Below are 17,113 nucleotides of genomic sequence, written 5' to 3' on the forward strand. Positions count from 1 at the left end.
TGCAAACTTGGCCTCTAAACCATGAATTCCATCGTCCAAATTGTTGACATAATGTGAAAAGAAGTGGTCCTAACACAGATCCCTGTATAACACCAGGAGTCACTAGCAGCCAACCATTTATTCCCATTCTTTGCCTCCTGCCAGTCAGCCAATCTTCTATCCATGCTAGTGTCTCTCCTGTAATACCATGGGCTCTTTCTTGTTGAGCAGCCTTGTGCTGCTCCTTTTCAAAGACCTTCTGAAAATCCAACATCCTTTGTCTGTCCTGCCTGTTATTTCCTCAAAGAATTCCAACAGATTTGTCAGGCAAGATTTCCCCTTCAGGAAACCATATTGACCTTGGCCTCCAAGTACCATGAAACCTTATCTTTAATAATGGACTCCAATATCTTCCCAACCACTGAAGTCAGGCTAACTGGCTTATAATTTCCTTTCTTCTGCCTCCCTCCTTTCTTAGAGAGCGGAGTGACACTTGCAATTCTCAAGTCCTCTAGAACCATGCCAGAATCTGGTGATTCTTGAAATATCATTACTAATGCCTCCACAATCTCTTCAGCTACCTCTTTCAAAATCCTGGGGAGTTTCAGAACCCTGATGTGAAGTCCATCCAGTCCAGGTGACTCTTCTACCTTCAGATCTTTAGATCTTTACCTTCAGATAGTAATAACAACCTCACTCACTTCTGCCCCCTGACACTTTCAAATTTCTGGCATACTGCTAGTGAAGAATGATGCAAAATACTTTGTGTTCATTTGCCTTTTCCTTGTCCCCCATTACTACCTCTCCAGTGTTACTTTCCCATGGTTCAATATCCACTCTCTCCTCTCTTTTACTCTTTATATATCTGAAAAAGAACTTTTGGTATCTTCTTTGATATTATTGGCTAGCTTACCTTCATTTTCATCCTTTCTCTCATTGCTTTTTAGTTGCCTTCTATTGGTTTTTAAAAGCTTCCCAATCCTCTAGCTTCCCACTAATTTTTGCTCTACTTTGTGCCCTCTTTGGCTTTTATACTGTCTTTGACTTCCCTTGTCAGCCTTGGTTGCTTCACCTTCCCTTTAGAATACCTTCGGCTTTGGGATGTATCTATCCTGTACCTTCTGAATTTTTCCCTGAAGCTCCAGCCTTTGCTGCTCTGCCACCATTCCTGTTAGTCCCCTTCCAATCAACTTTGGCCAGCTACTCCCGCATGCCTCTGTAATTCCCTTTACTCTACTGTAATACTGATACATCTGACTCGATCTTCTCCCTGTTAAACTGTAGGATAAATTCTATCATATTACGATCATTGTTTCCTAAGTGTTTCTGTTCCTTAAGCTTCTAAATCAAATCTGGTTTATTACACAACACCCAATCCAGAATTGCCTATCCCCAAGTAGGCTCAACCACAAGCTGCTCTTAAAAGGCCATCTCGTAGGCATTCTACAAATACCCTCTCTTGGGATCCAAAATCAACACCAACCTGATTTTCCCACTCTCCCTGCATATTGAAATCCCCCATAACTATCGTAACATTGCCCTTTTGACATGCTTTTTCTATTTCCCGTTGTGATTTGTAGACCACATCCTGGCTACTGTTAATTCCCATCAAGTTTTTTTTTTAATCCTTGCAGTTTCTTATCTCTACCCACCAAGATTCTATGTCTTTTGATCCTATGTTACCTCTAAGGATTTGATATCTTTTTTAATCAACAAAGCCACTCCTCCTGCCTACCTGCCTGTCCTTTCAATACAATGTGTATCCTTGGATGTTAAGCTCCTGGCTATAATCCTTTTTCAGCCACAACTCAGTGATGCCCATAACATCATACCTGCAAATCTGTAACTGTGGTACAAAATCATCTACCTTATTCCATATACTGCATGCATTCAAATATAACGCTCTCCATCCTGTGTTCATCACCCTTTTTTTTTTGCCCCCATGTTACACTTCCACTTGTCTCGTTGAATGCAATTTTATCCTATCTGCCTGCCCTTCCTCAGTCTCACTACGTGACCTGTATATCAACTACCCCATCCTCAGCCCTATCATTCCACTTCACATCTCCCTGCCAAATTAGTTTAAACCCTTCCCAACAGGTCTAGCAAACCTGCCCACAAAATATTGATCCCCCTCGAGTTCAGGTGTAATCTGTCCTTTCTGTGTAGAAGCGATCCCAATGATCCAGAAATCTGAAACTCTGCCCCCTGCATGACTTCCTCAGCAACTCATTCATCTGCCAAATCATCCTGTTCTTCAGCCTTTTCCTTATCTCCTTATACTCACTGCACAAGACCTCTTTCCCCTTCTTTTTACCCATGTCATTGGTGCCAATGTGAACCACAATCTCTGGCTGCTTACTCTCCCCCTTGAGAACCTTCAGCAGCCACTCTGAAAAATCCTGGACCCGAGTGCCTGGGAGTCAACACAACAACCTGGCTTCTCTTTAGTAGCCACAGTTTCTCCAGTTCATCTCCCTAACTATCGAGTCTCATATCACCATCGCTCTTCCTGACTTTACCCTTCCCTGCTGAGCCTCAGAGCCAACCATAGTGCCACTGGCCTGGCTACTGCTGCAGTGCCTTGATAGGTCACCCCTTCACCCCAGCAGTTTTTAAAAGGGTATACTGAGTGGAATTCTGCACTCATTGCTTCCTCCCCTTACTTCTCCTGGTGGTCATCCATTTACTACCTGAAGCCCACACTCTGGGTGCGACCACCTCAGTAAAAAAAAACTCATCTGAGATTTTCAGCCTTCCCAAATAGTCCTGCATGCACTCAGATCCAGCTCTGATTCCTTGGCTTTGTTAGTCAGGAGCTGAAGTTGGGTGTACTTCTTGATGCACCATCAATAACTCTCAGAGACGGGAGGCGAACGATAGGCTTTTATTAGCTGCAAGAGACCACGATTAGCAGCAAGAGACCACCACACAACATCCTGGAGACTGGGGGAGGAGCAGTGCCTCCAATCGCCTTTATACAGGGGTCTGTGGGAGGAGCCACAGGAGCAGTCAGCGGGGGGAGGGGGGGGGCGTGTCCAGACAGGTATATGTAGTTCACCACACTTCTTGCTGATGTAGTCATCAGGGAGACTGTTAGGTACTCTGAAATCCCACATCTCACAGGAGAGGCATTCCACTGCCTTAACTGCCATCCTGCCTACACTTGTTATACATCTGACTACTCAAGCTTAAGTTCGAGCCTGCACCAATTCTTGCCTAAGCCTGGCCACTCTGCTTACACCTTGCTTTTTTTTTATTGGCCCCTGTCAAGTGCCTTAGAGATCACTATGAATGCAGCCCGCCAAGAAGTTCCAAAAGGCCCTAAGCTGATTTTTAAACCTCACGCTGCTTCACTAACAAATGATTTCTCACAATGATCACAGCCCACCAAAAATTTATCTTACCGCAATAATTCACAATTTTTCTTCTAGGAAGGAACACAGAGGTTAGTGTGTATCCCGCCTGTTCCTTCCACAATTGTGTTTTTAGAAACAAAGACAGAAAATGCTGTAAACACTTTGTCAGGACCATCCAGGACCCTCCATCAGAACTAGGAGTGGGAGAGAGAGAAACGTTAGTTAAGGAAGGTGGGGGAGGGAATGGGTGAAATAATATACTTTAGTCAGATATACAGAGTAATAGAATATGGAGCATCAAAAGAGAATGTGTGCTCATGCTGGCTCTTGTTGATAGCTGTCCAATAGATCTTCTACACCCTACCCTTTCTCCATTTAATCCTGTCAAATTTCCCTGATGTGCTCGACTTTAGTTTTATTCATTTGATAGTGTATATGGATTTCAGCAAGGCATTTGATAAGGTACCCCATGCAAGGTTTATTGAGAAAGTAAGGAAGCATGGGATCCAAGGGGACATTCCTTTATGAACTGGCTTGCTCACAGAAGTTAAAGAGTGATTCTAGACAGGTCATATTCTGCATGGAGGCTAGTGACAAGCGGTGTGCCTCAGGGATCTGTTCTGGGACCCCTACTCTTTGTATTTTTATAAATGACCTGGATGAGGAAGTGGAGGGATGGATTAGTAAACTTGCTGATGACACAAAGGTTGGGGGTGTTGTGGATAGTGTGGAGGGCTGTCAGAGGTTACAGTGGGACATTGATAGGATGCAAAACTGGGCTGAGAAGTGGCAGATGGAGTTCAACCCAGATAAGTGTGAAGTGGTTCATTTTGGTAGGTCAAATATGATGGCAGAATATAGTATTAATGGTGAGACTCTTGGCAAGATCAGAGGGATCTTGGGGTCTGAGTTCATAGGACACTCAAAGCAGCTGCACAGGTTGACTCTGTGGTTAAGAAGGCATATGGTGTATTGGCCTTCATCAGTCATGGAATTGAAGTTAGGAGCCGAGACGTAATGTTGCATAAAACTGAGTGAGCATTTGTTTTAATATCACAATCCTGTCTAGGCTCTGGCTTTATTTTGTATGTGATTCCACGCCAGGAGCGAAACTCAGCAAATCCATTCCTCAGGAGGCACTGAGGAATGCGTTGGAGCAAGGGGATCTGGGAATGCAGTTCTATAGTTCATTGAAAGTGGTGTTACAGATTGACAGGGTCGTAAAGAAAGCTTTTAGCACACTGGGCTTCATAAATCAAAGTATTCAGTACAGGCGATGGGATGTTATGTTGAAGTTGTCTTAGAGGGGAGCTGAGAGGTGATGTTGCAGCTATATAGGACCCTGGTCAGACCCCACTTGGAGTCCTGTGCTCAGTTGTGGTCGCCTCACTATAGGAAGGATGTGGAAACCATAGAAAGGGTGCAGAGGAGATTTACAAGGATGTTGCCTGGATTGGGAAGCATGCCTTATGAGAATAGGTTGAGTGAACTCAGCCTTTTCTCCTTGGAGCGACGGAGGATGAGAGGTGACCTGATAGAGGTGTATAAGATGATGAGAAGCATTGATCGTGTGGATAGTCAGAGGCTTTTTCCCAGAGCTGAAATGGTTAGCATGAGAGGGCACAGTTTTAAGGTACTTGGAAGTAGGTACAGAGGAGATGTCAGGGGCAAGTATTTTTACACAGAGGGTGGTGAGTGCGTGGAATGGGCTGCCGATGACAGTGGTGGAGGTGGATACGATAGGGTCTTTTAAGAGACAGCTGGATAGGTACATGGAGCTTAGAAAAATAGAGGGCTATGAGTAACCCTAGGTCATTTCTAAAGTAAGTACATGTTTGGCACAGCATCATGGACCGAAGGGCCTGTATTGTGCTGTAGGTTTTCTATGATTCTATGTTTCCATGTAACAACATTCTCACCTAACTACCAGCCCCTCCACCTATCTTCATATCGTCTGCAAACTTGGCCACAAAGCCATTAATTATGTCATCCAAGTCATTGACATTTAATGTAAGAAGAAGCAGTCCCAACACTGACCCCTGCGGAACACCATTAGTCACTGGTAACCCATCAGAAAAGGCTCCCTTTATTCTCACTGTTTGCTTCCTGCCAATCAGCCAATGCTCTATCCGTGCTAGTATCTCTCCTGTAATACCATGGGCTCTTATCTTGTTAAGCAGCCTCATGTGTGACACCTTGTCAATAGTCTTTTGAAAATCCAAGTACACAACATCCGCCAATTCTCCTTTGTCTATCCTGCTTGCTATTTCCTCAAAGAATTCTAACAGATTTGTCAGGCAAGATATTCACTTAAAGATACCAGGCTGACTTTGGTCTATTTTATCATGTGCCTCCAAGTACTCCAAAACCTAATCCTTAACAATCAACTCCACCATCTTCCCAACCACTGAGGTCAGGCTAACTGGTCTATACTTTCCTTTCTTTTGCCTTCCTCCCTTCTTAAAGAGTGAAGTGACATTTGCAATTTTCCATTCCTCCGGAACCATTCCAGAACCTGATTCTTTAAAGAATGCCCCCATAATCTCTTCTGCTACCTCTTTTAGAACCCCGAGTTGTGGTCTGTCTGGCCCATGTGACCTATTTATTTTCAGACCCTTCAGCTTCCCAAGCACATCTCCCTAGTGATGGCAACTTCACTTACTTCTGCTCCTTGACACTCTTGAACATCCAGCATACTGATACAAAATACTTATTCAGTTCATTTGCAATTTCCTTGTCCCCCATTACTACCTCTCCAGTGCCATTTTCCAGTGGTCTAATACAAATTATACACTGGCTGTGTGGTAAAAAAGCACAACTACATCTCTTCCACCTCAGGCAATTGAAGAAGCTTGGCATGAGCCCCCAAAGCTATATAGGACCCTGGTCAGACCCCACTTGGAGTACTGTGCTCAGTTCTGGTCACCTCACTACAGAAGGATGTGGAAGCCATAGAAAGGGTGCAAAGGAGATTTACAAGGATGTTGCCTGGATTGGGGAGCATGCCTTATGAGAATAGGTTGAGTGAACTCAGCCTTTTCTCCTTGGAATGACAGAGGATGAGAGGTGACCTGATAGAGGTGTACAAGATGATGAGAGGCATTGATCGTGTGGATAGTCAGTCTTTTTCCCAGAGCTGAAATGGCTAACACAAGGGGGCACAGGTTTAAGGTGCTTGGAAGTAGGTACAGAGGAGATGTCAGGGGTAAGTTTTTTTTATGCAGAGAGTGGTGAGTGTGTGGAATGGGCTGCCGGCAACGGTGGTGGAGGCGGATACGATAGGGTCTTTTAAGAGACTCCTGGTTGGGGTTTTTAATTTGTAAAATGTTTTGAAAAACTAATAAAAAATTTTAAAAAAAAGACTCCTGGATAGGTACATGGAGCTTAGAAAAATAGAGGGCTATGGGTAACCCTAGGTAATCTCTCAGGTAAGGACATGTTCGGTACAGCTTTGTGGGCCAAAGGGCCTGTATTGTGCTGTAGGTTTTCTATGTTTCTATCATGAAATATTGTTTGTGCCAACTGCTTGTAAGCCAAATACATCTGAAGCTGGAAGTTTGAGGATTCAGAATAGTTGTTATTAAACAAATTTCTAAAGCCTTCCCCGGAACCAGTACATTGCCAAATTGATGGCTCAGGTCCGGTAGAGATCCTTCTTGGCTCAATGGCTTGATGGTCTCACAAAGGTTGTAAATCTGCAGTCTTGAATTGCAAGGTGAGCTTTTATGTGGCATTTCCTCAGCATGATAAATGTTTATAAGATGCAATACAACCTATATGTTGGGGTAGACTTCCCATGAGGATGTTCTTGTTCTTCTGCTCTTACTTGGGTAGAAACCACAGCAAACCAACAGAAGGCTGAGAGTGGTCCTATTTAGATGTTGTGTCCATTTTTTATCATAATCTGTGAAACAAATTAAAGGGAAATGTTAATTGAATTAATAGCAGGAAAGAACCAGGCTCTTTTATTAGTAGGGGAAATGGAGTTGGGGCTTTGATTATTTAAGATTTGCTCTTAAACTAATATATAATAATTCTCTTTACCATATCTCTATTTCACAGCGTGAGGAGCTAATGGAAACAGAAGATGCTGACTTCGTAAGTGTTTAGAGTCTGTTCCAGAAAGAATAATTGCTGATGGTGACTAATCAATTAATTCTGCCATTCAGAAAAGCTCAGCACTCTGTGATTGAAGAGTGAGGGGTGATTTCATTGAAACATACAAAATTCTTAATGGTTTGATGGGGGTAGATGTGGAATTGAGGATTTCCCCAGCCTGGGATGTCTGGAACAGTCTCAAAATAAGGGGTTATTTAATTAGTACAGAAATGAGAAAAAGAAGCAGTGAATTTTTGGAACTCTTTACCCAAGAGGAGGCTCACAGAATTGTACTAAAGACAGAAATCAATAGATTTTTTACTATTAAGAGAATTGAAGAATGTGCAATTGGTGCAGGAAATTGGTAAAACATTGGTCATGATCTCATTGAATGGTGAAGCATGTGTGAGGGGTCAAGTGGCTTACTACTTATTTATTATGTCACTAGATTTCTTGAGGAGCATATTGTTATTCCAGTGCAAGCCTTTAATTTACTATGGATGGTCTTTCATGTGCTTGCTTATAAATATTCATTTAGCATCCCCGTGACAGGTCTCTTAAGAAAATTGAGCACCGTTGTTTCTTTTATTACTGTAATGCATAACTTAACTGTTAAAATGTCAAAGAAAATATGAAACTTAAAGAAGGTTATTAAGATCACCAATCTCATTCCATCCCCTAGGGAATTTGCAACATTCCATTATGATTATACCCAGCTTATTAATTGAGGGATAACTAATGATATTTTCAGGAGGATGAGACTCTACAATTTCTCCTGGGCACCAAAGATAATTCTATGAATATTCCAGGGTGCCGCTGTAACATGCATCCTTTATGCTACACAGGACATCTTTTGATTGCACCTCAAACAGCAAGGAAGTCAAACAGGGCAATATTTGGTCCTTTGTCCTAACTTTTAATTATGTTATCCCAGTATGACCCTGCCTTCTTGAAGGAAGTGGTTTTCATCATTTTGTTGAGAATCTGTGACAAATATCTTTTACTTTGGGAGGAAAAAGCAGAATCGGGGCTGATGAGATTTTTAATTCCATCTTTATTAGTGTTGTTTACTTTTTTGCATATTCTTCTGTTCATGCATCTGCAGTTACACCATGGTATACACATAATGACATGATTATTGAAATAGTGTTTCCTCTGTGAACATAAACCACAGTTTTTATATTCCCTGTGTTTAGAAAACCCAGGAAGACTTTAAAGAAAAGTACTTTGATGCAATTGAGTCAATTAGTCATTTGGAAACTGAGAAGATTTTACTCGGGTATGAGGTGGAGCGGCTAAAAGATGTTCTGGAAGGCACTGAGGAAGAGCTGGCTGAGCTTCACTGGCAATGCGAGCAAATAACCAAGGTACCAAATCCTTGCTTTCAGATTTACATCTAAATTGAAGAAACCATGCCCACTGGTTTTCAAGACAATAACAATCATGTGAAGGTGTCAGAGCCTGAAATTGCCCTACTGCCTCCAAATACCCTCTTGTCAATGCAGCTCCATCAATAATGGCCTTGTATTCTTTGCTGAATGCCCAGACCTAACTGGTCCCCCAATCTCTAATATTTAGTGGCTCTGTCTAGTATCACTGTTCATGTTTGCCATGGATGTGGAAGATTGGACCTTTTGATGTTGATGAATTAACTCTTCCCTTTTAGCATACTATTTGCACAGTGGAATTCCAGAGGCACAATGTTTCACAGTCTTAATTCTGTGCACTATACAATTATTTCATGCACAACTGCCTACAATTTGACCCCAAGGGTATACAACTGATATATAGAAAGCCAATAGAGGGGTAATAATGCTCTACTGATGCTTGTGGGTGGTGGGGTTATAACAAAAAATTACAACAGAACTGGGGGATAGAGAGATAATTACATTCAGTGACCAAAAAGTGCTGGATGCAAAAATAAATGAAGAAAGTGGACAAATTATTTTTCTTTAGAAAGGGCAGTAAATGTAAATTACTGTAATTTTATGTATGAAAGTTTGTTGAGTGACTGTTCTCTCATTCCATTAACAGGAGCTGGAAAGAGAGAAAGTTGCTAAATATTCACTGTTGCAGCAAATTAACTACATGAAGGAGCAACTGAAAGGGAGAAAAAAGAGCGAAGTAAGAGTTACTGTGTTAGCGACCTGTGTTGCATGGCAGCTCAGGCTTTGGGGAGATTACGTCCAATCAATGGAAGGCTTTCTCAGAAATCCTGGGTGCCTTGTTTTATCTTTTGAGCCCTTCCCTCAATCACTTTTTTAAAAGAAGAAACCACTTAATTTCCCATGAGCAACACACACAAAATGCTGGAGAAACTGAACAATTGAGGCAGTATCTGGAGAGAAATGAAGAGTTGATGAAGACCCTTCATCAGCATTTCCATCAGTGGAAGTTTGTTCCTCTCCATAGATGCTGCCTGCCTTGCTGAGTTCCTCCAGCATTTTGTTTGTAACTCAAGATTTCCAGCATCTGCATTAAAAATTCTTCTTCTTTATTAATTTCCCACGAGATGATTTTTAAAAATATATATAATTTCCCACATTAGTATCATAGTGCGAAGGAGGCCATTTTGTACGTTATTTTCTGTCCCATCTCACTGATAAAACTTTCCAATTAGAATTTCTTTCCTCTCAGCCCCATAATTTTTTGTTTTCATTCAATGCCCTTTTGAAATTTACTTTAGCATTTGTTTCCTCTGACTCTTCCAGGACAGTGCATTCCAAATCATCAAACATTGTTTATTTTTAAAAAGGAACAATCTCTTCCCTATTCCTTTTTGTTCATCTGCCAGTCTTAAACCAAGCCTCTAGTCATCAACCTTCCTGATAGTAAAAACAACTGCTGAATCTTATACCTATGATTTACATTACACATTAATTGTGCTGTATTTCCACAGGCTATTGAAATAACTGCTACAGAGAATATGGATGAATGTCTTCAGAGCAACCTTAAACAGGAGAAAAACTTAGATGCCAGGAAAATGGAGTTGAAATTGGATGATTTTGAGGTGAATAGTGTGCAGAAATTTCAGAACTCAGCAGCAAACCTTGCAGATGGAGAGCAGAAACAGTTGACAAATAGCAGCTTTGAAACTAAACATAAAAGAAAAATTCCTGAGGAGATATCAAATGGAAAGCACAAAGAGAGAAGCATGAACACATTCACACGAGGTACAGATGACATATATGTGAAGGAATCTACTCATCTGATTAAGGATGGTGAGAATATAACAGTTGCAGAAAACGTGAACCACCTTCAATATGAAACTGAAAGATTCAAATCAAATAAAGCCATGGAAGGTAGTGGTAGTGAAACAGTAGAGCCTCTAATGTTGCACAGTGAAGGAAGGGACTCAGAGTATAAGGAAACCGAAGCTGCTAAAGGACAAGAAGAGAAAGAGCTAATCTTTGAAGTAAGTAAAGTTGTTTTGGAAGAGACTGCACACAATGAAAATCAAAGCGAAGATGAGGCTGCAACAAGAGGGCAATTTTGTGATGATTCTTTGAACACAGCGGAAGAGGAAGTAAAAGAGAAAATTGAACAAAAGAAAACCATTATGATGCAAATACATAATGGGAAAAACCTGGAGATTGTAAAAGGAGAATCAACAGAAGTTTGTGTAAGTGTAACAGGGGTTCTCGGCCAAGGGGAGCTCATACAAGACCATGGAGTAACCCCTGGAGAGCCCAGATGGGAGGGAATTGAAGAGAGGAACAGAGAAGCAATATCTGCAGATAAAAGTCACAAGAAATTGGTAATGGAAAGCAGCAGAGAGGATTTTCTTGATGGTGTTGCGAGAGCTCATGATAAATGGATGGAGAGTGGCAGAGATGGAGAAGAGGTCACCAATCAGTTTCGGGGCATGAAGGAAACCATTTCAAATCTTGCAAAAGATGGAGTTTCTATGAATCTGAAACAGGATTTGGAAAGTTCTATTGATAAAATAAATGGAGAAGATTGCAGTAGAAGGGAAGGAGAAGAGAATAACAATGAAAAAGCAAGACTATGTCAATTACAAGAGAACAATGCAGATAAAGATATGAACAAGATTAGCACAGGTTTAGACATGCAAGGACACAAAACTGTAATGGGTGAACTTGCTGAGGGGAAAGGGAGACAAACACACAGTAATAGCAACACTGAGGAAAGCAGTGGTGGGAAGGAGAAGGGCCCTTTTGAGATGTTTGTGCAAATGATTACAACAATAATGTCACAAAAAAGCCACGCAAAAAGTGAAGGGAAAATGAGCAGGAAAGACGATGAGATGCATGGGGAAAGAAAAGAGGAAATAAAAGAGCAGAATGGAGAACATGTGCCTGCAAACCAAGAACAATATGTGGTAAAAGAGAAGAAAGAATTGGAATCACTAGATGCTGACTATGAGGAGGAAAGGGATAATGATTCATCCCGGAAGAGACAGGCAGAAAGTATATTCCAGAAACCAGGAGGAAGTAAAACCGCACAGGAATTTGAAAAGGAAATGGAGGGAGTCGTAAATGATCCATCGGATGAAGAACTGTACAATGCAACTGAGCTAAGAACTGCCACGTGCACTGAAGAAAGCAAACCAGACGTTGAAGAGGATCCTGAAAGCACCCCAGATAATGACGACATGGGGCATGGGCAAAGTTTGAATAGAAGTGAGAGCAGCAGGCGACATACTAAAAATGGAGAGACATGTCAAGTTTCGTAGGACTCCTGTCATGGGTTTCAACTGCAAAATGTTGAGACTGAACAGAGGGGAAAGGCTTTGACGTTGCACAAACCTGGCACAAGTTTGAATTGGATTTTTAAAATTGTCTTTACATTGATTCTTTTGCAATGACTTTCACATTTTAACTGAAGCATAAATCACACTTTGAATGTAAATAAGTTCAGCATAAATGGAAATAGTTTTATTATCACTTGATTCATTCTGTCTCAGATTTTTGGGATTTAATTGACAAAGGAATAGATAGCCCACCTTACTATTGTTCATGTCTTTCATATTATAAGCTACATTTGCCTTTGTTATAGGCTGTTACTCTTTCACCTTGCTCATTCCAGAAATCTGTACAGGCCTGGATTAGAAGAAGTTAGCAGTGGATTTGTAGAAACATTTATGAATGCAAAGGCATCTACTACACATTTTAGGCAGTTGTGTATGCTAACCTCTGTGGTTTTGGGAAAACAAGATAAATATTCTGAGGTGCCTCAACTTACATAAACAGTTAACTATTAAATGTCGTGGCAAGGAACAGTGGGAGCTAGATATTCAACTTCAACTCAAGACCTGTATGAAATCGCCCACTAACAATTCAGAGGCTTGAACTTTTCCACTGATTCAGTTGGGAGGTAAGATGTGATCTCATTCCTGGATCTTGCTGCCTCCATAATAATCACTTCTACAAAGAAATGTGTTCTCTGATTTGAGTTTGCACTAGGTCCATTTTCTTTATTGAAATGCCACTGGTTAGTCCATTTCAACACTATATATGATTAAGATGAGCATGACCATCCATGTTCTGTCCACTTTATGATAAAATAGCAAAAAGGGGTCTTAAACCCACATGGGACCCTGAATTGCAAGGCCATGATCTGTTATGGGCAAATGCAATGTTCTTTCAATCTGCCAAACGTAAAATGATACAATGCAACACAGAGGTTAAATTACTCAACAAGTAATTATGAGGCCTGGATGAACAATTCAGAGGCCCAGGTTCAAATCCCACCTGCTATTAAATTGAATCAATAATTTGGAGCAATAACTAATGATCAATGATGACAACAACAGTACAACATTAATGTAAAACCCATTGGGATTGCAAATGTCTTTTGGGGGGGAGAACATCTGCCATCCTTACATACTCAAGCCTATATGTGTCACTTCAGACCAACCCCATGTTGATTCTTATATGGCCTAAGAAACCACTTAGGTGTCTGAAGGGCAATTAGGAATGGGCATTAAATGTTGGTCTAACCAGTGATACCCAGATTCCAACAATAAATTTTATTTAGCAATACAGCACAGAGTAGACCCTTTGAGCCACACCACCCAGCAACCCCTGACAAACCTGATTAACCCTGACCTAATAATGGGAAAATGTACAATGACCGATTAACCTACAAACCAGTACGTCTTTGGACTGCGGGAGGAAATCAGAGCACCTGGGGAAAACCCAGACATTCCATGGGGAGGACGTACAGAGACTCCTTACAGAACAGCACCAGAATTGATCTCCAAAACACCCCAAGCTGTAATAGTGTCGCACTGACTGCTATGCTACCGTGACACCCATGGTTTCACTGAATGCTCCAATTTCCTCCCCCATCCCAAAGAGTTGCTAATTGGCAGGTTATACAGACAGAAGATGCTGGAAACACTTGGCAGGACCAGCAACATCTTGGGGAAAGGGGGCCAGAGTAATGTTTCAGGTGGCCAAGTCTTCATCAGAACTGATGGGTTAGTTCTGCCAACTGAGTATTTCCCCAATGTGGTTAGGTGGTTGGTGATTCTTGGGGGCTTGTTAATGGGCATGAGAGAGAGTAGGTTAGAATGGGTGAGGGAAGGGATGATTCAAGAGTCACAAAGTTGCTCCTGTATCATAAGAAAATGAAAAGTCCAAGTTGTTAGTGACTTCTTGCTTTTCATGACAATGGCTATTCCATTCAGCTCTTTTAACATAGTGTAATTATGCAAATTGTGTCATTGCTGCTGATGTGAACCAAAACATTTACAATGAACCATACAAATTTAGTATTAAATGACCAGAAGTTTGGTCCATGGTTGTTTATAAGGAATTTTTTTAAAGGAAACAAGTGTGTTTTAGGGGATTCCAGTGCTTGGGACCCAAGCAGCTGAAGGCACAGCAAGTACAGGGATTACAGGTGAATGGGAGTTGGCAAGTTGAGAGCCAGGTTTTGGATTAACTAAATTATACTTTTAAAGAAGCAGAAGCTATTTTAGTCCTTTATGACTGTGCCTGTGCACCTACTGTTGTTGATCCTCCAGTAATCTGTTCTTTGCTTCACTCACCACGCCTTTCCACTCTGACGTACTGAGCCTTAAGCAGTTTACCCAGCCTGCATTTGATGTTCCCTCTATAGATGAGTCCAGCAGACAGTAGGAAGTTACTTTGTGGTAATTACCAGTCTGTGAGGGCCCTATTATTGGTTTATCGTTAACAAAAGGGCCAGTAGGGCCTGTGCTGCACTCTATCTCAATAAATAAAATGAATAAATAAGTACTATATTACAACCCTGGGGACTGTGAGAGGCACAATCCACTGTAATACAAGCATTCTTCCACTAGAAGGTGTGATCAACTAACTTGATGTTTGTTTCTGAATGTAAACAGTATTCACATTCTTGTACTTATCAAATGGAAAATTAAAATTTAAATGAACAAAATGTATTTTTTCCAATATTATGCAATGTTTTAAGTATACGCAGCTATACAAAATACATCATTCAAACAGTATATATGACAATATTCAAGGTCCAGCTTCTGACCCTGTGTTGGACACTAATTTATGTGTTTCTTTCTTTCTTCCCACCCCACCCCCATCAACCTTGTCTACTTGTAGCACGTATTCCTTTACATCTGGGAAACTCCGCTCCTGTTCACTCAGCTGTACTAGCTTCTTGGTTTCTCATTCTGACCAAGAGATTTTGACTTGAAATATTAATTGTTTCTCTCCACACAGATGCTGCCTAACCTGCTGTGTATTTCCAGCACTTTCTCCTGTTATTTTAGATTTCCAGTATCTCCATTCTAATTTTCATTGCCTAATGTAGAAATAGTTGTTTAAAAATAATTTTGTTTTACCTCCTGTTAAATATATCAAAACAACATTCTTATATGAAATTTAGTCTTTAAAAATATGAAAACAGAAAATGCTGGAAATACTCACCAAATCATCAATGGTTTAATTTTTCAGGTCATTGACCTTTTCCTCAGTTTTTAGTTGTGTGCTTTGCTATAGTTATATTTTTATAAATGACTGTGTATTTAAACACAGACATATAGTAATATTTACAAAGAGAAGGCAAACACAGTTGATTGCAGTTAATTGTGACAAATTAGGACCAGTGTATTTTGGCCCAATTAAATGGCTGTTCCAATTAGCTGAAGTTTCATGAAATAAAAGAGACAAACTGAGTAATAAATGGTGTATTTAAATGAAATGTTGAACAAATTGGAACACTACCAATAGTACAACAGTACTATAAAACTGTATTAGTTGCTAGTAATAATTGAGGAATTCATTCTGTGTATGCAATGATCAGAATCAGCCCAGACACCTTCTGCAGATAATGGACTGCCTTCGTACAATACTGTCAGCAATTACATCCTCCCAAGTTTTCATTTTCATTGTAACATTCAAGATGATTGTTGATACCTTCAATTCTTCATAGTTTCTAAATTGTTGAAGTAGTAAAACAGTTTCATTTTCACTCCCGGCCATTTGTGGCATCTCCAAGCCTGAATGCTTGAAAGCATGGTGAGCAAAATAGTTCGGAATTGTGTTACTACTTATTTCTTGCCAGCTATCAGTGACAAAAATCACTGCTTTTGTACACAAACATATGCAATTGACACTATTTACAGACTTTGTTTTAAGCATGTTGGAGCATTAAACAAGCACACAAGTGTGCATGATTGACTTGTTAAACCTGTTTGGCAAAAGTCTCCTGCCCCAATTAAGCAGCATAGTGTTCCAAATAAACAAAAGGAATCCAATCAACTTTTTCTGTTTTTGTTCTTTCAGAATTGTCACAAATAAGTGGATGTCCTAATTAACTGATGGCTTAATTAATGTGAATCCACTTTGTAATGTCCAAGTACATATTTAGAGATGAAAAACAGCCCCACTTGTGTCACTGGAGTTTCTAAAGTTAAGCATGCCTTTCAGGAATTATTAGCCAAATCCATTGCTCTATTTTATTTGCTTTTTGTTAGTACTGTGGTTGGTGTATGGGGGAACAGTCAGATTTGCTACAACTTTGGAGACAAGTGAAATAAATTTTCTGTTAATTAAAGCATGATTGAAAGCTGACTGTCTTAAAAGATCTGTCTCCTTTGCACTTCTTACCAAATTAGCAATATTATAACTTGTTTACTAACTCTGCATGGCCCTGATATTGGCTGTGGAGCACGTTTATATTTTTTTTTAAATAACACTTTGGTTTAGATGCTTTGAAATAGAGGAAGGTGCAGTTGATAACCTCAAGGACTTGAGGCTGCACAGTGCTATTGCAATTTAAAAACATACATTCAAACCGCACCTCAGCATCTGAGAACTTTCAATTCCAGGTGATCGTTGTTGCGTGAATGAAGTCACCTGAGAAAAATATTGGTAGATACAAAGCAGTTTCTTATTTGACAAAACGAGGTACAGCAGGCATCATATGGAGGCGATTTCAGTAGAAAGATCTGCTGGCCCAACGTGGGACTGGATATTTTATGTGCCAAACATCAAAAGACAACACCATATTTACAATGTTTGGATAATGTTTTCTTTGAAGTGACATACAACCCTCACACCTCCTGATTCACCCATTGTTCAGAACTGCACTCCAAATTAAATGCACAATACATTTTCAGATGTGAAGACTGGTAGCCACAATCAATTGCTAAATGTATATGTCCTAAACCCAAAAATCACTCTAACATTTTCAAACTGAACCTAATA

General features: G+C 40.4%; 1 protein-coding gene across 2 annotated transcripts in view; it reads left to right on the forward strand.

Annotated features, from left to right (window-relative positions):
- LOC132384619 (leucine-rich repeat flightless-interacting protein 1-like) overlaps positions 1 to 16,495 on the forward strand; it is a 40,087-nt gene extending 23,592 nt beyond the window's left edge. For both annotated transcript variants that reach the window (XM_059955891.1, XM_059955892.1), the window contains exons 3-6: positions 7,401 to 7,436; positions 8,633 to 8,803; positions 9,471 to 9,560; positions 10,336 to 16,495. In XM_059955891.1, the coding sequence (XP_059811874.1) occupies positions 7,401 to 7,436; positions 8,633 to 8,803; positions 9,471 to 9,560; positions 10,336 to 12,132 (2,094 nt within the window). In that variant the 3' untranslated portion in view covers positions 12,133 to 16,495. The remainder of the gene's footprint in view (positions 1 to 7,400; positions 7,437 to 8,632; positions 8,804 to 9,470; positions 9,561 to 10,335) is intronic.
- Positions 16,496 to 17,113: the final 618 nt, after the last annotated feature.

This window comes from Hypanus sabinus, chromosome X1, assembly GCF_030144855.1.
Source record: "Hypanus sabinus isolate sHypSab1 chromosome X1, sHypSab1.hap1, whole genome shotgun sequence".
NCBI lineage: Eukaryota > Metazoa > Chordata > Chondrichthyes > Myliobatiformes > Dasyatidae > Hypanus > Hypanus sabinus.